Here is a 21,015-nt window from a genome sequence, read left to right on the forward strand (position 1 = left end):
GCCTGCCACGGGCCTGCCCAAAATTGGGATTCCCAGATTGTTGATGCCATCTGCTGGGTGCTCCTCGTTGTGGGTCAAACTTCAGCAGTTTTCATCTGGAAAAATCACCCCCCTTTTGTGTTTTCTTTCGTTATAAAGACAAATTAAGGTAATTAAGACATTTAAAAATTACATTCAACTCCTCCTAGCGATGGAGGCAAAGATGAGGGCTCGGTGCTGACTCTATGAGCAACTGTGACAGCAATTTGCTACATAAATATGGATTTAGGAGCTGTTCAGGACAATTAGAAATTAAGACTCACCACGGTGACTTGCAGCAGTTTTTGGGATTCCCAAATACAAAGCAGTAAAGAGTGAATATGGGGGCTCCAAAAGCTTTTCCTCACTACAAAACTGAGCTCTAAAGAGCCCTTGTTTGTCCTCTGGCAAACTCCTGACACCTGAGCTGAGGGTGAAGCACAGAGGAGGAATTTAGGAGCTCCAGGGCTCTTAAAAACCCCTGAACAGCATCACTCCCTCGTCACGTCCCGTGTCACACAGCTTTTAGCCAACAGCCACTCCAAAATTCCCTCCTTCCATTTGTTTTAAACCTCTTCATGAGTGGAAAACACAACCCAGGAAACTCCAATACATGCCTGGCTTTATTGCCTTAATAAACCATGCAAATATGCCAATTTTGATGCTTTACCAGCAATGTGAAGTCAGTGCTTTCCTGAATAAATAAATAACTGCAATAACCAAAATAAGGAAGTTCTTATTAAATGTATAGAACTTTACAGGGAAGTTAAAAAACAAACCAACAAAAAGAAAGGGATGGATTTTCTGTTCTCAAATATAATTGCAGCAATGTTATCAAAACATTTAATAACCTAAGGAAAAGTTGGGTGCTGTGTTTAGAAAAGCTTTAACTGTCCTCAGCCTCCAGATTTATGTTATTCCCAAACTTGGCATAGAGCTGAACTTTGAGGTCAGACAACACGCTCTGGATCGACTCCACTCGGGATTCCAGCGCTTCAATTTCCTCCTGTAAACTCCTCTGAAACAGAAAAAATAAATTCAAATCAATCCTGTACAACAAACTGAGCCAGGCTTGTCAGCAACACAGAACCAACAAAGAGGTGCCTCTTTTCAGCTCATTCCCAGGTCTGGCTGCAGGGTTCACTGCTGGAGTGCCTTTGGAGTGATTCAAATCCTAAACCAAACATCCATTCCAGACTGTGAAAGCTCCAGAGGGTGCAGATCCCACCCCAGTGCCCAGCTCACACACAGCCCAGCTGCTCCAGACAAACCTTGGCCTCCTCCAGCATCTCCTGCGTCTCCTCCAGCGAGTGGCTGATGAAGACATCCCCAATCTGGTAGGGAACCGGGTGGGAATCTTCATCATCCAGCAGCATGATCTCATCACAGGCATCCTCCAGGTTCTGCAGCTGCTTCTGTTTGCCAGGACACAGAAAGAGGCTCCCTGTGTAAAGCCTTTCCATGGGCACAGCTGGAGTTTGGGGACAAATCCCACCCACCACCAGGACATCCATGAGATCAGAGTCAGAGCTGGAATTCAGCAATTCCATCCAGTAAAAACTCCTAGTCAGCACTCATTATCTGTCATTAACAGAATAATTAACTGTCCAAGCAAGGGCAATACAGCAGATTTAAATATCACTAATATCTGATATTAGTGACATTTATTAATTAATCTGATATCTTACCATTCTCTATTTCCAAAGTGTAAGAAACCTCATATCAGAACCCAAGCATAACTTAAACTCACAGTAACTCTCTTCTGCTAGTTTTCTCTGTTCCATCTAAAAATCCAATGAAAGCTCATGAGATCAGAAGCAAATATACCTTTTTCACTTCTATCTCTTCTTTCAGCTCTGTGATCCTGCTGGTGTTTCTTGCAAACTTGTTAATTTTCTGTTGATCTTCGAAGGTGACATTGACATCTTCTGCAGCCTGCGAGGAGGAGAGGTCAAAACGATGATTTCAGTTTTTACATTAACTTGAGTTTCACTGCAAGGATACTCCTACAAAGTGATGGGAAATAATCTGGCAAACACCACACTCTGCTTATGCACCTGATTGCTCAAAGTGCCTATTCATGGACACCAGAAATACCCACATTTAGCTGGGTAACATCCAATTAAAACACTGCCCCTAACAATTAATCCACAGCATCCTAAAGGCAAAGCAGTTTCCTTGCCGCTGGGGACTGAACTGGACACCGTGCTCTGAGTTTTCTCTGCACAGACACCACGAACAGGAGCAGTTAGTGACGTACAGAGCAGAATGGCTGCGAAGTGACAGAGAGGAGGGATATTTGGGGAGGAATTGTGAGGGAGGTCAGGCCTTGGAGCCCCTGGGACAGTGCGAGGTGTCCCTGCCATGGAATGATGCAATGAGATGAATTTAAAGCTCCTTTCCAACCCAAGCCATGATGATGACGACTCCATAACTAAGCACCCTCTCAGAGAACGGATTTCTCCTCACATCCACCCTGTTTATCCATCGTTGTTTACAACGAGCCGCCCCAGCCCGGCGCCCTCAGCTCCCGAGCGGCGGCCGCGCCGTTCTGGGCACGGCTCGGCCCGGCCGCGTCCGAGGCTGAGGGACACAGCGGAGAAACCTCGGGAGGGATGGAATTCCTGCGGGAAGGGAGAAAATCCTGCTGAAAAGGAGTGAATCCCGCCGGGCCCGCTCCCCACTCACCGCCTTCTTCATGGTGGCGGCCATGTTGGCGCTGGAGCGGCCATGCGGGGCTGAACCACCCGCGCCCCGCGCACAGGGGGTGCAGTGGGCACGGGGAAGAGAAGGAAGCAAAGGAAAAACTCCAGGAAAAGGCCGCGAGCCTGGGAAAAATCGGGAATTGTCTCCATGGGCACCGCTGGCAGCGCGCCGGGGTGTCCCGAGCGGCCGCGCAGCTCGCAGTGATGTGAAGGCGCCCCCGCGGCGCTTGGTACGGCCCGGTGGGAGGGGCGGCAGGCGGCTCCGGGGCGGGGCCGCCAGGGGGCGCCGTGAGACGGGAATGGGCGGGATCCGCGGGATAACGGGATCCATGGGATCCATAACGGGATCCATAACGGGATAACGGGATCCATAACGGGATCCATAACGGGATAACGGGATAACGGGATGGGATCCGTGGGATAACGGGATAACGGGATCCATAACGGGATAACGGGATAACGGGATGGGATCCGTGGGATAACGGGATAACGGGATATCGGGATAATGGGATAACGGGATAATGGGATAACGGGATCCATGGGATAACGGGATATTGGGATCCATGGGATAACGGGATAACGGGATAACGGGATCCATGGGATATCGGGATAACGGGATCCATGGGATATCGGGATAACGGGATAACGGGATCCATGGGATAACGGGATAACGGGATCCATGGGATAAAACGGGATAATGGGATAACGGGATAACGGGATAACGGGATAACGGGATGGGATCCATGGGATAACGGGATAACAGGATCCATGGGATAACGGGATCCATGGGATAACGGGATAATGGGATCCATGGGATAATGGGATCCATGGGATAACGGGATAATGGGATCCATGGGATAACGGGATAACAGGATGGGATCCATGGGATAACGGGATGGGATCCATGGGATAACGGGATAACGGGATCCATGGGATAATGGGATCCACATGATAATGGGATAACTATTGGGATATTAGGATAACAGGATAACAGGATAATGGGATAACGGGATATTCGGATAACTATTGGGATATTGGGATAACGGGATATTGGGATCCATGGGATATTGGGATAATGGGATCCATGGGATATTGGGATCCATGGGATATTGGGATAATGGGATATTGGAATCCACGGGATATTGGGATAACTGGATAACAGGATATTGGAATCCATGGGATGGGATCCATGGGATATTGGGATGGAATGGGATGGGATGGCATAACGGGATGCGATGATGGGATGGGATAACAGGATAACGGGATAGTAGGATATGGATGGGATCTATGGGATGGGGGAATGGGATGGGATGGAGTAGGATGGGATACTTAATTCTATAATATTGCCTGAAATAAAATGATTTCTGGTTTGTTTTTTTTTCCAGTCCTGAATGATTGCTCATTTCAAAACTCCTGTTCCAAACCAGTAGGAAAGACAGGGTAATAAAGGATATTTTGGGTGCTCCTCAGGCTGATGTTACATTTTATTTTGGTGCATCATCATCATCACCGTGCCTTGCTACCCACTGAGGAAAGAAGCTCATCACCAAATTTCTCCCCAGAGAACCGCATGATTTATTATTAGTTTCTATAAAAACATAATCCCGGCTCCAAAGCTCTCTTTTCCTCAGAAAACAACCTCTCCTCCCTCCTGCTAGGAGAGGACAGAGCCTGACCGCGGGTATTTCCCTGGCTGCAGGAACTGCACAGCACACGGGCCAGTGCAGCTTCCCTCAAGAGAACAGGAGCGGATTTCACAAGAATCCGATGACTCCAAGGCTTTGAAAAGAAATCCTTTTTTTCTCCCACATGCTCGGGCAAGCTCTGCGGGGTGAGCCTTGCCAAGAGCAACTCACTGCAGACCTTTCTTATGTAAATAAAAGTGAAAACAGCTCCCGAGTGCAGGCAGGCAGCGTGGAGGAAGGAGAGGAACCCGCTGAACCCAGCGCCCTCGCTCCTCTCCGGTTGCATAAAGGACTTGCTCCTTCTTGCTCTGCTCCCTGCTGCTGTTGTTTGGCTTCCCCTTGCTGGGATCCCTTCCACGCCCTGCCCTCGTCTCACGGCTCCTCTGGGGCTCTTGGCACATTTTCCCTTCCTCGCTCCAGCCTTCTGCAGTGAAACCAGTGGGGAAGGGCATTGCCATGCTTTTGCTGCCTCGTGGAGACCTTTGGAGTTCCCAAAATCTCCCATCTCCCTGACTCATGGAGACCTTTGGAGTTCCCAAGCTCTTCCCTCTCCCTGCCTCATGGAGACCATTGGAGTTCCCAAAATCTCCCCTCTCCCTGCCTTATTGAGACCTTTGGAGTTCCCAAAATCTCTCCCTGCATCATGGAGACCTTTGGAGTTCCCAAAATCTCCCCCCCTCACCCTGCCTCATGGAGACCATTGGAGTTCCCAAACTCTTCTCCCCTCTCCCTGCTTCATGGAGACCTTTGGAGTTCCCAAAATCTCCCCTCTCCCTGCCTCGTGGAGACCTTTGGAGTTCCCAAACTCTTCTCCCCTCTCCCTGCTTCATGGAGACCTTTGGAGTTCCCAAAATCTCTCCCTGCCTCATGGAGACCTTTGGAGCTCCCAAACTCTTCTCCCCTCTCCCTGCCTCATGGAGACCTTTGGAGTTCCCAAACTCTTGTCCCCTCTCCGTGCCTCATGGAGACCTTTGGAGTTCCCAAACTCTTCTCCCCTCTCCCTGTCTCATGGAGACCTTTGGAGTTCCCAAACTCTTCTCCCCTCTCCCTGTCTCATGGAGACCTTTGGAGTTCCCAAAATCTCCCCTCTCCCTGCCTCGTGGAGACCTTTGGAGTTCCCAAACTCTTCTCCCCTCTCCCTGCCTTATTGAGACCTTTGGAGTTCCCAAAATCTTCTCCCCGCTCCCTGCCTCATGGAGACCTTTAGAGTTCCCAAAATCTCCCCTCTCCCTGCTTCATGGAGATCTTTAGAGTTCCCAAAATCTCCCCTCTCCCTGCCTCATGGAGACCTTTGGAGTTCCCAAAATCTCTCCTCTCCCTGCCTCATGGAGACCTTCAGAGTTCCCAAACTCTTCTCCCCTGTCCCTGCCTCATGGAGACCTTCAGAGTTCCCAAACTCTTCTCCCCTGTCCCTGCCTCATGGAGACCATTGGAGTTCCCAAACTCTTCCCTCTCCCTGCCTCGTGGAGACCTTTGGAGTTCCCAAACTCTTCTCCCCGCTCCCTGCCTCATGGAGATCTTTGGAGTTCCCAAAATCTTCTCCCCTCTCCCTGCCTCATGGAGACCTTTGGAGTTCCCAAAATCTCCCCTCTCCCTGCCTCATGGAGACCTTTGGAGTTCCCAAAATCTCTCCTCTCCCTGCCTCATGGAGACCTTCAGAGTTCCCAAACTCTTCTCCCCTGTCCCTGCCTCATGGAGACCTTCAGAGTTCCCAAACTCTTCTCCCCTGTCCCTGCCTCATGGAGACCATTGGAGTTCCCAAACTCCAAAGTGGAGCGTGGCAATGTTTATATCCCCACACAGGTCACGGCCAGCTGGAGGTTTCCTGGGCTGGTGGAATTTGCATTTTCATCCACTGCTACTGTCATCCTGGAGAGGAGTAATCATCCAGAATGGGAGATAAGAAGAGGAGTTTGGTGTTAAAAAACAGTATTTAAGTGAGAATAGAAAAAAGGTTTCTTCTGCTTTCATTTCACAGCAAAAGTGGGTATCTTAGAGATCTCAGTTTTCAAAACCGTTTCAGTTCCTCTTCTGGAGAATGGGAATTACTGTACTTTCCCATCAATATTTACAAAACTCGAAGATCATCAGTTGGAAAGAGAATTAAAAGAATTAACCCAGAATTAAAAGTGTATAAACAAGCACGAGCAAACTCTGCAATAACAACCAGAGTTTGCAAGTTGCAATGAATTTGCCTTCTCCACATTGTGAAATACCTTCCTGTGACACTCTCCCTGTTAATCCGCTCCTTTGGCATTTCAGCATTTTGTATTAATTTAGAAAATTCAAAGATTTCACAAAAATTTTAAGACCAAATTAGCAAAAAGCTTTTCCCAACCAGGAGAAAGATCCGAGGCCAGGAGACAGGAATTGTGTAATATGTCACAGAGCAAACCTCCTGGAGTTACAGGCATTAAGAGTGAAAATCCACTCCCAACATAAAGCTGTTTCCCACTGAGGAGTTATTTTGGTGATTTTCGATGCATTTGAAGTGAACTACACGAAAATCACTCAGGTTACTTTCCATGAGCTCCAAGGTTTTGGTCTGGAAGTTCAGGTGTTGTTTTTAATGAGCTTCCCAAGCACACCTCAGTCCCTTAATCCAGGGCAGGAGCTCTGAGTTTGGTGGGATTTCCAACCTTTATTCAAATATGTTACAATTATTTCCCAAAAAGTATGACTAGAAATGGAACCAGCTCAGAAAGCACCTCTAAAACTTGGACTAATGAAATATTTAGTGGTGAAAAAATCTGAGCCAGCTGTGTGTACCTGCACAGCAAATCTTCCACAGAAGCATCCCACTGGCACATGGTTTTTCAAGGAATATTCTCTCCTGACATCCAAGGGAGCAGAAAACAAACCAAGAGCAAAAGAGAAGCGTGGAAAAATCAGCTCTTTTGTTTTGATCTTCAGCTATTTCCTGGTCTTTGACCCAAAAATCCTCTTTGCCATAGCGGAGAAGTGAAGAGGGATTTTAATTTTCCACTCCCAGCTGTCATTTGCTGTTATATTGGGAAATATTGGGAAGTTTTGTGGATGGACATTTGTGGCATGGTGGTGACACCTTCACAGTTGAGGTGCCTCAGAGGAGGGAAAAACCCAAAATTCAGCTCAAGGAGACTGAACTGGTCCAGCTTTTCTCTTGGAACTGCTGCCTTGTGCAGGCTGACCTAGAGGCTGGGCAGAGCTACAGAATAAAGCAGGGATTTATTAAAGGATCTCCTCCATGGATCCACCTTGGGCAGCACCAGAGCCCAGCCAGGGCTGCTCCCAAATGAACCAAAATGGCACAAAATGAACCCAGATTAACCAAAATGGCCCCAAAATGCACGAGCGCTCCCGGGGCTCTCCCTGGGATCAGTTCTGCTCCATTGGCACCTTGGAGTTCATTGTCCCGTTCCAGCTTCAGCCCAGGCAGTCCCACCCTGCTTGTTTTTCTCTCTCCAGCCCACGCTGTTTGTGCTCCTGGGCTGAGATTTGGATGATTTGTCCTTGGTGCCCAGCTGGAGCAGGAATTGTTTTGTCTCCCTGCTCTGTGCACAGAGCTCAGCATCCCTAATGTGAAGCCCAAACCCACAGACTAAATCAGCACAGAATGTGAAAAATATAAAAGCTAAACCTGAGGCATCAAGATAACCCTTGATATGTTCTAAAGGTCACAGGTGAAAATTAAAGCTTGGGTTTGAGATCTCTTAAAAAGGAGGGAGGAAGGGGAGGCTGCAAACAGCCTTGGACTTGTACTTGAGCAGGAACTGAGGGATCGTTTTCTGTCCCAGCTCCCAACACTCCAACTTCCCTGCCAGGGACTTACGACTCGGCCACGGGAGTTAAACACAACCTTTTCCATTCTGTCATTTAAAAACAGCTTCAGAGAGAGCGGATTTCACATTAACAGGGTGGTTTCCTCCCCGTAGCTGTGAAGAACATGGAAAAATTGACCTGTGCCCAGTTTAGTCTTGACTTGCCTGTTCCAAGCTCTTCAAAGACATCGTTTCACAGGCACGAAGCTGTGACCCTTCAAATGAGTTCATTCTCATTCCTTAAATAGGCAGAGTGCACAAATTGTCTCTTCTTGTCTGGTCTCTCAGAACTCATCATTGAATGGAGCCTGAGCTGCCTGCAAGGACAGGGAGATGTGTTTCAGTAGCACTGCTTCAAAGCAAACAAATCACAGAATTTCAACTTGTGGTGTTCCCCCCACCCCCCAAAAAAAAAATAGAATACAAACCTTTGAACCAACTTTAACTTTAACTTAAAGCCTGCCTGGGAAGATCTCTGACCTTGTGGCCCACAGAGGATGATCCCATTGCAGAAAATCACTTGGGAAGGACGTACAAAACTCCCAGAAAAATTCTGCAGTGTGCATTTTCTTTTCTTGTGTACATTTTCTCTCTGCTGATCACTGCTGCCTTGGTATTTTTGTTGTTATTAATTTGACTTTGAGACATGTGCCTCTATGTGTCAAATCCATCTTCGGATCGTGCTCTGTCCGACACGCCCAGAGTGTCTGCACACTCTGCTTCTGTCACAGCCTCCCATGAAGGGGATTCGAGCTGAGTCACAACTTGGGAAAGAAGAGAAAAGGTGGCGTGGGGTGCAAGAAAATCAAATCCCCATTGCAGCCAAGCTGTCTTGCCTGGAAATCCTCTGGATTACAGGTAGCTCTGACTTGCAGCTCTTCCCTTCCCTTCCCTTCCCTTCCCTTCCCTTCCCTTCCCTTCCCTTCCCTTCCCTTCCCTTCCCTTCCCTTCCCTTCCCTTCCCTTCCCTTCCCTTCCCTTCCCTTCCCTTCCCTTCCCTTCCCTTCCCTTCCCTTCCCTTCCCCTTCCCCTTCCCCTTCCCCTTCCCCTTCCCCTTCCCCTTCCCCTTCCCCTTCCCCTTCCCCTTCCCCTTCCCCTTCCCCTTCCCCTTCCCCTTCCCCTTCCCCTTCCCCTTCCCCTTCCCCTTCCCCCTCCTTTACCTGTTCTTGCTCCTCTCAGCCTCAAACTTTTCAAGCATTTCTGGGCAGTTTCTGATTAAAACACTGAGATTCACTCATTTTTGTCCGGATTTAATGGCAAACAACACTCCCATTGATGGGAATTTTGCCTTCCCTGGTGATGCCCACATGATCTTTTCTTGTTAGTCAACCAGAGAGGGTAAGGGCAGCTCACACCCCGCAACTTCTTGTTCCTCAGCTCCCTGCGCTTTCTTATTCCGTCTTTTTAAAGGGCAATTGCTGCGGGAAAACGGAATTACTCTGCCACCTGCGCTCTGCAGCATGAACTCCACCACCACAGCGCTCCTCGCTCATGCGGGTGCTCGGACAAAAACAGTAATTTAAATAAATAAATAAATAAATAAAATAGGGAGAGTGAGAGAGAGCTACGAGTCCGCTCGCACGAACACCAGGCAAGGAGCGGAGCCGCTGCCTGTGGTGTGGCCACCGCTGCGTCCCCTCCTCCCGGGGACCGATCCCCGCATCCCGGCGGGTCCCACCCGCGCCTCCCCGGATCCCAGCGGCTCCGATCCCCGGATCCCAGCGGGTCCGACCCCCGCATCCCCGGATCCCGGCGGATCCGATCCCCAGATCCCGGCGGGTCCGATTCCCTCATCCCCGGATCCCAGCGGGTCCCACCCGCGCATCCCTGGATCCCGACGGGTCTGATCCCCGGATTCCCGGATCCCGGCGGGTCTGATCCCCGCATCCCCGGATCCCAGCGGGTCCCACCCGCGCATCCCCGTTTCCCGGCGGGTCTGATCCCCGCATCCCCGGATCTCAGCGGGTCCGATCCCTGCATCCCCGCATCCCGGTGGGTCCGATCCCCGAATTCCCGGATCCCGGCGGGTCCCACCCGCACATCCCCGGCTCCCAGCTGGCGGAGGCGCTGGCGCGGTGCCTTCCCTGCCTCTCCTGAACCCTTTCATGACCCGCCTGCCCCGCGGGCTCGGCGGGCAGGGCCGGGGCAGCCGCCCCAGCTCACCCCACCCAGGGCTGCCATTGGCGCGGATGAAAGTCCAGCACCTCGGGCTGCTATAAATGCACCTATGCGCGGCCGGGAGCCGGCACCGCGGCCATGGGCGGCTGCAGCATCCTCCTCCTCCTCCTCCGCCGGCTCCCCGGGCGCACCTGCGGCCGTGCCGCGTCCTCGCTGAGCGCTCTGCGGCCGGCGGAGACACTGCCCGGACCGCCCAGCTGGCCGCTGATGGGCAGCCTGCCCGACGTGCTCTGGAAAGGGGGGCTCAAGAGGCAGCACGAGACCCTGGTGAGCCGGCGGGGATGGGATGAGGATGATGATGATGATGAGGAAGAGGAGGATGGGATGGGATGATGATGGGATGGGGATGATGATGATGAGGAGGATGAGATGGGACAGGATGGGATGGGGATGATGATGGTGATGAGGAGGATGGGATAGGACAGGATGGGATGAGGATGATGATGAGAAAGAGGAGGATGGGATGGGACAGGATGGGATGGGGATGATGACGGTGATGAGGAGGAGGAGGATGGGATGGGATGATGATGGGATGGGATGATGATGCCTCACCGCCCCGCACTCACGGCGGGTGTTTCGCCGCTCCCCAGGCTCAGTACCACCGCAGGTTCGGGAAGATTTTCCGCATGAAGCTGGGCGCCTTCGACTCGGTGCACATCGCGGCGCCCTGCCTGCTGGAGGCTCTGTACCGCCGCGAGAGCGCCTGCCCCCAGCGCCTGGAGATCAAGCCCTGGAAAGCCTATCGCGACTATCGCGACGAGGCCTACGGGCTGCTCATCCTGTGAGTGGTACCCGCAGCATCCCGTGCCCGGGGGATGCTGCGGTCCGAGGGTGGCGGGGCTCTCCCCGCCCCGAGCATCCCCGGCCGTGCCCTCGGTGCGATGGAGCATCGGCAGCGGGCACGCTGCGGGTTTGGCTTTGTCTGCTTTCCTTCTTCTTGGGGCTTTTCGCTTTCCAACCTCCCTGTCGCTGTTTCATCCAGGGAGGGGAAGGACTGGCAGAGGGTAAGAAGTGCCTTTCAGAAGAAATTAATGAAACCCCGGGAAGTTGTGAAACTGGACGCGGCGATCAATGAGGTACCGTGCTCTGAGAAATCCTTTCTCTGCCGCTCCCCTGGAAGCCCGGGGAGTTAAAGCAGATCCGGTTTATCTGGGCACATTTATTTACTCCGCAGTGATAAACCACGAGTTCACTCAGAACATTCGGGGAATAACGAGTACAAACTGATTGCCGGGCTCTGAGACCGCAGAGAAACTGGAGCCGAGAGGTTCCCCACAAAAAAAAAAAAAAAATAGGATTATTCCACAAGGCTCCTGCAAAGAGCTTGTCCCTGCTTTTCCTGCATTCAGTAGTTTTTGCCTTTACCCCTTCATTCTTCTGCTCCTCCCCTCAGGGAACACCTCTGTCTTTAACCTCTGTGCTCCTGCGGGAGGCTGAGGAGCATCTGTGATAAACACCTTAATCCTCAGTTGTGAAACCCCAGCGGTGAAGGATTGCATCTCTGCCAGGGAAGCACAGTTCATCGAAGCACAGAGCTGTGGCAAATCCAAACATTTGTTCACACGGGGGAAGTTGAATCTTGCTCAAAGAACAGGGAACAAAAGGATCCTTCTCGTGCAAGATTGTTATCTGCTTAAAAAGCAGTTGAAATGCTGAATTACACCGGATTTTTACTAGTTGATGTAATTTTATCCCCCTTTTTTCTCCCTCTTCTCGCCACCATTTAGGTCCTGGAGGACTTTATGTACAGAATAGATGAAATTTGTGACCACAATGGACAGATGGAAGATGTTTATTCCGAATTCAACAAATGGTCTTTTGAAAGTGAGTTGGGTTTTGCCTGAGTGTGGTGCACCTGCCAGGGCATTGCAGTTAAAATATCATCAGGAATGAATGTGTTGGCTGATTATTTCCAAACTCTCAGCTATAATATCATGGCAAGAGAGTTGCAGAACAGCCAGGGACTGTCAGTGCAAAATTCACCAGCACAGATATGAATTTCTGCCTAGCTACCTGCATGGCTTATTAAAATCGAAATATTCCAATGAATTTTAAAGCAAAAAATTGGTGGGGAGGGTTATGGTTCATTTATCTAGAGTGGGATCAAATAACACACAGCCTTTTTTGTCCATCTGATATTTGTTAATTATCAGCAGGGTCAATGAGATATTCCAATAACAGAGTGTTGGCTGTAGGCAAAGATTAGAAAATCCTATTTCCAGTGTTTACAGTGGGATTGAGAAGGGCTGGAATGAGTTACCAAGACAAAGCCTCATCCTTAGAAACCTCTCAGAGCACGCTGAGGGATGTGCCAGGAATGACACAGGGCAGAAAGTGGCTCAGTGATTCCCAAAAAAAGGGCGTAGTGACAGAACCAGCCCCACCAGAGCTGACTGCCCTTGGCTGGCTCCTCTCTGAGCTCTGGGCTGAGCTCCTCAAAGTGGTTTGGTTTTTTTTTCCACTGTCCGTGGTGATGGGACAAATAGGAAATGACAGTTTGAAAAGAAAGAGGGGGAAAAAAGACAAGTGGAAAAGGCAGAGAGGGGGATGCTGCAAGTGGTTTGTGGCTGTGGGAAGGAGTGGGGAATGCTGTGGGAGGTGGCTCCTCAATCCCTGCTCTCCTGCCACTCAATTTTCCTCAGTAAAGTCACTAAATATGAGTCAAATGTACAATTCTGCTGCTTGGAGGGGATCAGGGGCACTCCTAATGGGTGCAGGAATGTTGCTGCCAGGGCCCCAAAGCTGGAAACCCTGGCTGGGGCCGAGGCAAACAAGCAGGAGGTGTTTTACAGGTGCTGCTCTGCCAGCTCTGCATCAAGGAACACTTTCAGAAGGCTCACCCAAGCCATTCCTTGATGATAAATGATGCATCCCACACGCCCTTTTGTTTATAAATTTAATTCTAATATTGCCTCACAACAGGTATCTGTCTGGTGCTGTATGGAAAGAGGTTTGGCCTCCTGCAGCAGGACGTAGAAGAAGAAAGTCTGAACTTCATCAAGGCTGTAAAAACGGTAGGGAAGGGTCTCTCCTGGGGCTGTGGTGATTTTTTTCCCCCTGCTGTTAATGAAATTTAAAGGAGTCAGCTGGAAAAAGTAGCTCAGGCTTCTGTACCCAAAAGGTGCCCAGCTAATCCTGAACTTCTGCCTCCTTTATGCAATGCCTCATTCTGTTGTAATAAAGCAGTCAGGACTCAGTTTCTCCATGCAGGAAAAGCCCCTTTTTATTCACATTTTTATACAGTTTTCACACACCTCATGTGTAACTTTAATTGGCTAATAGCTTCTTGCTAATTAAAGGTATTTTACTTGTCCATTAAGTCTCTCTATTCTTGAATTGTTTTCTTCACTGATTCTCATGAGGCAGCTCCCTGGTTATTACAGGGATAAAACACTTGTTTTTCTCCCCAAGAATAATTCATTGTTGTGTTAATGAACTCTCTCAAGCTGTTCTCACGTGGGAACTTCCAATCTATCATTAGCTTAGCTGAAGTAGCCAAGCTAATCCATGTTTTATAAGTTCATTTTTATAACACCTTTCACCTGTCTGCACTGTCGGTGTGGCAGGGAAAATGCTGAGTGGCCACCAGGGCAGGAGAATTGTCATCCTGGCTGGTGACTCTGCAGGCTGGGGCTGTGCCTGGCTCTGGGGTCCAGGATGGAAAATCCACCAGAATTTTGCCTTCCTGAAAATTTCCCTCTATTTCCCAGCCTCGGTATTGTTCAGGGAGATGGATTCAAAGAGATTAAAGAGAAATTTCCCCCCACAGATGATGGCCACTTTCGGGATGATGATGGTGACCCCGGTGGAGCTGCACAAGGGGCTCAACACCAAAGTCTGGCAAGCTCACACCAAAGCATGGGATGATATATTTAAAACAGGTCATTATTTAACCCCAGTTTATCTCCTTTTCCTTTATCTCTGTCTTCTCCTTGCTGGAATTGATTTTTTCATACTTGCTGCTGTTAATCCCCACCTTCAGCACGGATTAAAGCACATTTGCTGTACCTAAACATGGTTTTATTCCCATGTGGGAGCAGTTTTTAGTGACTGGCAGCCAGGCTGTGGGGCAATATCCAATTCCCAGGGAAATCCCAGATTCTGGGAGCCAGCAGTGTCATGGCACCGCTTTAATCTGTCCTAACAGGAAATTAAAAATGTATAATCTCTTTAAAGGCAAGGGTATAAATGAAAAGGGACTTCCCTCAAAGAAGTTTTGAGAAACAAGAATTGTGCATGCAGCAAAAACCTGTTTGCTAAAAAGAAAAAAAAAAGAAATTATATCTTTATTGAACAACCTGTAACATAGTTGCAAATCTTAAACCCAGAAGTAATTTAAATGATAAGGTGCAGTTTGGCTTTTTGCAACATTTTTTGACTATTTAAAATGAGTTGGCTTTCCAAGTTTAAAAATTACTGAAATTCCAGATGTGAAGTTAAATTTGTACGTTTAATATTTTGAAATTTCCTTGATTTAAACAGTGAGAGGCACAACTAAAGTTTGAGAAAGGTTGTAACACTGAGATATTTCTCTTGGGTATTTGAGCCCCAAGGCTTTTTATCCTGCCAGCCACACACTCACTTATTTTATTGCTTCTTAGTTTATGGGCTTTAGGAAAGACACTTTAAACCAGTTTTGCTCAGAAAAACCAGTTAGACACCTTCACTTAAAATGAATAATTCCTTACAGGAACTGGTTTTAACAGCTGGGATATTCAGGAGCAAAACCTGTTTCTTTTTACTTAAAAAAAAACCCCTAGCATGTCAAAATTTGGCATCTCCGTGTGCCTTCCCCTGGTAAATCCAAGGTTTACATTTCCCCTCGGGGGTTCTGGGTGCTAAATCCCTTTGATTTTTTAACACCTTGCTCCCCTTTGAAAACCCCAGGTATTAAATTTTACACGCTGCTGTTTCTCTTTGCTGAATATTTCCCTCAACGTGCCACTGATTTCCTCCCCTAATTTAAGAGAGTAGAATTCCTAAGAGCTCCTCCGTTGAAAAGCGATTTTCGGGGCTGAGTTTATTGTTAGAAAAGTGAAAACACCATTCTTTATTCACCATAAACACACTCGTTATTTGCCCACTGCTTGAAAACAGAGCTCAGCTTGGCACTCCTTTAAAACCCCGTGTGAGCAAGGTGGGTTTGCTGGTATTTTTGGGGGGTTTTGAGCTGTTTTCCATCCATCCTGCCCTCCTCAGCCAAGCACTCCATCGACAGCCGGCTGCAGAGGCACTCGGCCAACCCCCAGGAGGATTTTCTGTGTGACATCTACTCGGGGGGACGCCTGTCCAGGAAGGAGCTCTACGCTGCCATCGCCGAGCTGCAGATCGCCGGCGTGGAGACGGTAAAGATCATTTTCCAGGGGTTCAAATTCCCCCCAGGTCCCTCCTTAGCTGTGCATTGCTGGGGTGGAGATGGTAAAGGTGATTTTCCAAGGGTTCAAATCCCCCCCAGTTCCTTCCTCAGCTGCAGATCACCAGCGTGGAGACACTAAAGAAGGTTTTCCAAGTGTTAAAATTCCCCCAATTCCCTCCTCAGCTGCAGATCACTGGGGTGGAGATGGTAAAGCTGATTTTCCAAGGGTTCAAATCCCCCCAGTTCCCTCCTTAGCTGTGGATTGCTGGGATGGAAATGGTAAAGGTGATTTTCTAGGGGTTCAAATTCCCCCAGTTCCCTACATAGGGTTTAAATTCCCACCAGTTCCCTCCTCAGCTGCAGATCACCAAGGTGGAGATGGTAAAGCTGATTTTCCAATGGTTTAAATTTCCCCAGTTCCCTCCTTACCTGCAGATCACTCAGGTGGACATGGCAAAGCTGATTTTCCAAGGGTTTAAATTCCCCCAGTTCCCTCCTTAGGTGCAGATTGCTGGGGTGGAGATGGCAAAGCTGATTTTCCAAGGGTTTTAGATCATCCCAGTTCCCCCCTCCTCCCACAGCCTGACCACCAGCACACCTAGAAGTGAGTTAATCCTGAAGTTACCTCCGTGGCCCAAGTGCAAATGGATTTTTACACAAAATCCCTGGATTTTTAATTCTGCAGGACAACTGGGACTGCTCATGATCCCTCAGGCTGTCAAAATTCCATAAAGCTGTGCCCAGCCAGAAACGTTGCTTTGACCTTTGGGTGGATTCTTCCTTCTGTGCCTCCAGAAGGAGAGCTTCACTCTTCTTTTTTTCCTTTTTCCAGACAGCCAACAGTTTGCTGTGGGCTCTGTACAACCTTTCCCGCAATCCACACGTCCAGCAGAAGCTTTTCCAGGAAATCCAGAGAGTTTTGGCTTCTCAGGAGAGCCCGAGTGCTGAGAGCCTGAGGAATATGCCCTACCTAAAAGCCTGTCTGAAAGAATCCATGAGGTAAAATCCCCAAATCACCCCCAAAGCAACCACCAAATGTTTTACCAGCTTCTCTCTACAAGGGAAAAAATTTTCCAGCACAGGAATTTTGTTCATATTGCTGTTTGAGGGAAAATAGGAGAGATAAAAGAAGGAAAATTGCTGGGAATTTAACCCATTGTTCTCTTTCCCTGCAGATTAACCCCATCAGTGCCTTTCACCACCCGCACCATCGACACAGAAATGGTTCTGGGAAATTACATGCTGCCCAAAGGGGTAAGGCAATTAATTCCGTTTATTGGGATGTTTTTCCGTTTATTAATTGCCCTTTAAACCACAGACGTCTCTCACATTTCAGTTTCAAAGTGGCTTTGCCAAAGTACCAGCCCCAGGACAAGGAATGAGGGATTCACCCCAAGGATTCCCATAAACTCAAACCTACTCCTGCCTGCTCTGCAGTTGGACTTAGGCAGAGATATTTGCCTGAAATAAATTTGATGTGCCGTTCCAACATTTTTTTTCCCCAAATTTTCCCATGATTCTCTGAGGAAACCACAACCTTTTCTACATTCCAATGGATATTTTGGGAATTCCATGACCTCTCCTGAGGCAGCTGCTGTGCTGTGGAAAACACATTCACTTTCCTGTGGAAATTTAAAATGTTTAATAAAGGACAATAGGGGACAAGGACTACAGAGCAAAGGTTATTATGGTTGGGTATATCTTGGTACTTAGCTAAGAGTACTTATTATTTTGGAAACATTTTTTATATACTTTTTTATTAGTTTGTTACATATTCATAAACAATCATGCATAGTAAACCTTTTCTTTAAACTAGTTTACATGTTTTAAGAACCTTTTCTTTAAACTAGTTTACATGTTTAGTATGGCTCTTGTTTGGTTTTACTTTTTTAGAGCGTGTGTATTCTTTGGTTGTGGCTTTTAGCCTATTTTTATCACTTTTAGGGTTTTTTTACACTGTTTTCAGATGGGAGAGTTGATAGTTGGTATATATGTGTGTCTTCCTCATGTGTTCACTGGATGTTACCTAAGTAGGTATTTAACACAAGCATACTTATATCAGCTATTTCTCTACTACGCCAAAGCTTCATTAACAACAGAAATAAATATTGTATCTTTATAACAAAATCACATCAACATCACACATATAGAATCCCTTTAAATATTTGGAAAAGCCAATATTATGCTATGTCTCTGTGACGTGTGTTGTGATTTTCCATCTATGTCTCTGTGATGTGTGCCATGATTTTCCATATGTGTCTCTGTGATGTGTGCCATGATTTTCTGTATGTGTCTCTATGATAAGTGCCACAATTTTCCATCTATGTCTCTATGGTAAGTGCCACAATTTTCCATCTCTGTCTCTGTGACGTGTGCTGTGATTTTCCATCTGCGTCTCTGCGCCGTGTGCCGCAATTTTCCATCTGTGTCTCTATGGTAAGTGCCACAATTTTCCATCTGTGTCTCTATGGTAAGTGCCACAATTTTCCATCTATGTCTCTGTGATGTGTGCCATGATTTTCCATATGTGTCTCTGTCATGTGTGCCACGATTTTCCATATGTGTCTCTATGGTAAGTGCCACAATTTTCCATCTCTGTCTCTGTGATGCGTGCCACAATTTTCCATCGGTGTCTCTGCGCCGCGTGCCGCGATTTTCCATCGCGGAGCCGATTCCCTGGGGAGCTCGGGTGGGTTTGTGACGTGGTTCTCTGTCCTGCTCTGCTGCAGACGGTGCTGATGATCAACAGCCACGCCCTGGGCTGCAGCGAGGACTACTTCAGGGGCTGGGCAGAGTTCAGGCCCGAGCGCTGGCTGCACAAGGGCTCCATCCATCCCTTCTCCCACGTCCCCTTCGGCATGGGCAGGAGGATGTGCGTGGGGCGCCGCGTGGCCGAGCTGCAGCTGCACCTGGCCCTCTGCTGGGTAAGCGCCCCAAAAAGGCGCTCGGGGGGGGTTTGTGCTGCAGCTGAGCCCAGCCCAGCACGCTGATGCCACGTCTCCTTGCAGCTGGTCCGGAGGTACCGGCTGGTGGCCACGGACCGGGCGCCGGTGGAGACGCTGCACTCGGGAATCCTCGTGCCCAGCCGCGCGCTGCCCATCGCCTTCCACCCCCGAGGAGGTTTGTGGTGGGGCTCTGCACCCACAGCTCTCCTGGGACCTGGTGGGCATTTCTGTGCCAACGGGAGCCTGAACCACTGGTGTTCTTCTGCTCTTCGTTCTCACAGGGCCACCGCCATCCCAAATCTGGGTTTTAACCAATTAACGCTGTTCCAGTTCAGTGTTTTCTCAGGGAATATCCCGTGTTTCGCACAGCTTGTGGCTCTGGAGTTGGTTTTATAGCCACATTTTCTGTGCATGATGCAGCTCAAAAAGGGGGAAATCAACATATACCCACCGCTGCAGAAAATAACAGCCAGGGTTTTGCTAGAAATTCTCCACTGCGTTCCCAGAAGATATTTCCTGGGAAAAGCCATTTGATCTTGAGCATCAATTTGCAGATTTCCTTAGTGAAAGAACTGCTCACTGCAGAGTTTAGATTAAAAAAACTTCATTTGAGGAGAGGGACAGAGAAAAACCTACTTGTAAATAGTCATGCAGTGTTGCAACTTAAATATTATGAATGTAAAATGTTCTCTCTCACAAGTTTATACAAAGGAGCTAACAAAATAACTTTCTTGTGCAACAACTTGAATGGAGAAAACAAGTCTCTGATCTAGAATGAAATCCTCCAATTAGAACCAAGGACATTTCAACACTGGGGAAGACATTTTTTTGCCAGCCAACACCACAGGAAAAAATATCTCCCAGTACAATCTGAATATTCACTCCTTTAACTGAAGTTTATTCAGTGCTGTTTGCTTTGACATAATCATTATAAAGATTCTTTTTTTGCTCTATACAGGCTGCAAAAAATAAAGGAGAGCCCTGCTGCTGCCTCCTCTTGAAAGAGAGACATCAGCTGTGGGAGTCGGAGCTCTGGAGTACCCAGGGAAGAACTGCACCACATCCCTTGAACAACTGAGCCAGGAGTAGCACCAGGAAAAGCTCCCAGACTGTTTCATTGGGAAAAATGTGCTTAAAAGGAGAGAAAAAAATACCAAGTGCTTTCATAGAGCTGTGGAAATCCGGGGATTTAGTGCAGCTGAGGGACTGTGCAGGATGAGGAGCCCTGGGGGTGGTTGGACAGCCCAGTTTGGGGAGAGCTGCCTCCAGTTTGGGACCAGTCCGGGCTGGACTGGCCCTGGGAGCTCCGAGTGGGAGAGGAAACTGCCTCAGTCCTTCTCAAAGTGCCAGAGAAGGGAGTTGGGAGTCTGGAAAAAGGCTAAAACAGGGCTGGCAGATTGGGATAATGAAAGAAATACATTTCCTTGGCATTCTTCACTGCCTGGCTAGGAGGGAAATGGGGACAAAGGCACCTGGCAGGATTTATTGCTTCGCTTTGAGCAGTTGCAAGCTTGTGCCTGACACACCCTCTGCTCTTCCCGGTGGATTTCCATCCCTGCAGCTCCTGCACAACCCCTTTTATCCCACTTTCACTGTAAAAACTTTGTGGTCTTTCACTGCATGAAAAGAAACGGAGCCACGGGAATCCTATGGGTTCTGCCTCTGCGTGATGCTGATGATCCTAACAGGATAGTTACATGATATTAAGCACATCAAATTATGCTTCCAAGAACAGTTCCACAGGAAATGAGGACCCTAAACATTTCCAGGGGGTCTATTTGTCATGGAGACTGCAATATCTAAAGGTTCAAATTGTCACTGCCCTCCATGCAATACTGGATTTTGGCTGTTGTAGTCACTGGTTTTACAATTTTGCGGTTTCAAGTACAGCTTTATTTCTATATATAACCCTCAATTTATTTTTTACATGCTGAAATGATGCAAGTTCTTAGTACTTGTTGGTCTGTCCCTTGTTTTTCATTTGTTTGGTCTCCTGTGTTATGCTCAGACGTGTAAATGTACCCCCATAACAATGTATAAAACAATTTGTGCATTGTCTGAATATTTCTAGGCAGTTTTCTAAGAAAATAAAGAGTTCTATTTTTTCTCTAGAATTAGTCTTCCATTATTTATTTTGAAGCCTTTGCAGCATTGCAAAAGAGGCTTCTACATTGTTGGCACAGCCCGAACACATTTCTGCCTGGCATGGAGGTCCCAGGGAGGGGACTGGGACATTCCTCTGCCATGAGGACGAGATAAAATCCACAGAAAGTTCTGAGGAACGATGAAAATAGCTGGAATTTTTGCAGAATCAGAAGAAATGATGCAT

General features: G+C 48.2%; 2 protein-coding genes and 1 long non-coding RNA gene across 4 annotated transcripts; 1 reads left to right on the forward strand and 2 right to left on the reverse strand.

Moving 5' to 3' along the window:
- Positions 1 to 623: 623 nt before the first annotated feature.
- On the reverse strand, positions 624 to 9,625 carry PFDN4 (prefoldin subunit 4). 2 transcript variants are annotated; one of them, XM_072916882.1, is made up of 6 exons: positions 9,368 to 9,625; positions 8,637 to 8,972; positions 8,374 to 8,525; positions 1,846 to 1,953; positions 1,290 to 1,433; positions 624 to 1,036 (listed from the first exon to the last, which is right to left on the reverse strand). In XM_072916882.1, exons 3-6 carry the CDS (start codon positions 8,443 to 8,445, stop codon positions 905 to 907), a joined length of 456 nt encoding a protein of 151 aa, XP_072772983.1. In that variant the 5' UTR covers positions 8,446 to 8,525; positions 8,637 to 8,972; positions 9,368 to 9,625; the 3' UTR covers positions 624 to 904.
- On the reverse strand, positions 4,193 to 5,826 carry LOC115497919 (uncharacterized). The gene is made up of 2 exons (XR_012051562.1): positions 5,198 to 5,826; positions 4,193 to 4,888 (listed from the first exon to the last, which is right to left on the reverse strand). It is a non-coding gene; the product is annotated as an uncharacterized lncRNA (long non-coding RNA).
- A 566-nt stretch (positions 9,626 to 10,191) lies between the features above and the next one.
- Positions 10,192 to 20,800, forward strand: CYP24A1 (cytochrome P450 family 24 subfamily A member 1). Its single transcript, XM_030288727.4, has 12 exons — positions 10,192 to 10,652; positions 10,976 to 11,166; positions 11,368 to 11,461; positions 12,113 to 12,209; positions 13,308 to 13,399; positions 14,155 to 14,266; positions 15,585 to 15,730; positions 16,574 to 16,740; positions 16,917 to 16,995; positions 18,471 to 18,665; positions 18,750 to 18,861; positions 19,645 to 20,800. The coding sequence occupies exons 1-12, from the start codon at positions 10,464 to 10,466 to the stop codon at positions 19,656 to 19,658; spliced, it is 1,488 nt and encodes a 495-aa protein (XP_030144587.4). The 5' UTR covers positions 10,192 to 10,463; the 3' UTR covers positions 19,659 to 20,800.
- The last annotated feature ends 215 nt before the right edge of the window (positions 20,801 to 21,015 follow it).

Source organism: Taeniopygia guttata, chromosome 20 (genome assembly GCF_048771995.1).
Source record: "Taeniopygia guttata chromosome 20, bTaeGut7.mat, whole genome shotgun sequence".
Classification (NCBI taxonomy): Eukaryota; Metazoa; Chordata; class Aves; order Passeriformes; family Estrildidae; genus Taeniopygia; species Taeniopygia guttata.

What these genes read in the sequence shown, in the direction of transcription:
- PFDN4 (XM_072916882.1), bottom strand. Translation starts at nt 8,445, where the DNA reads ATGAGAATGAACTCATTTGAAGGGTCACAGCTTCGTGCCTGTGAAACG. An exon ending in CTTTGAAGAGCTTGGAACAG is followed by an intron (nt 1,954 to 8,373) that starts GCAAGTCAAGAC and finishes TCCTCCTCGCAG; the next exon opens with GCTGCAGAAGATGTCAATGT. An exon ending in AAGAGATAGAAGTGAAAAAG is followed by an intron (nt 1,434 to 1,845) that starts GTATATTTGCTT and finishes CCTGGCAAACAG; the next exon opens with AAGCAGCTGCAGAACCTGGA.
- CYP24A1 (XM_030288727.4), top strand. Translation starts at nt 10,464, where the DNA reads ATGGGCGGCTGCAGCATCCTCCTCCTCCTCCTCCGCCGGCTCCCCGGG. An exon ending in CAACAAATGGTCTTTTGAAA is followed by an intron (nt 12,210 to 13,307) that starts GTGAGTTGGGTT and finishes GCCTCACAACAG; the next exon opens with GTATCTGTCTGGTGCTGTAT. An exon ending in TGCACCTGGCCCTCTGCTGG is followed by an intron (nt 18,666 to 18,749) that starts GTAAGCGCCCCA and finishes GTCTCCTTGCAG; the next exon opens with CTGGTCCGGAGGTACCGGCT.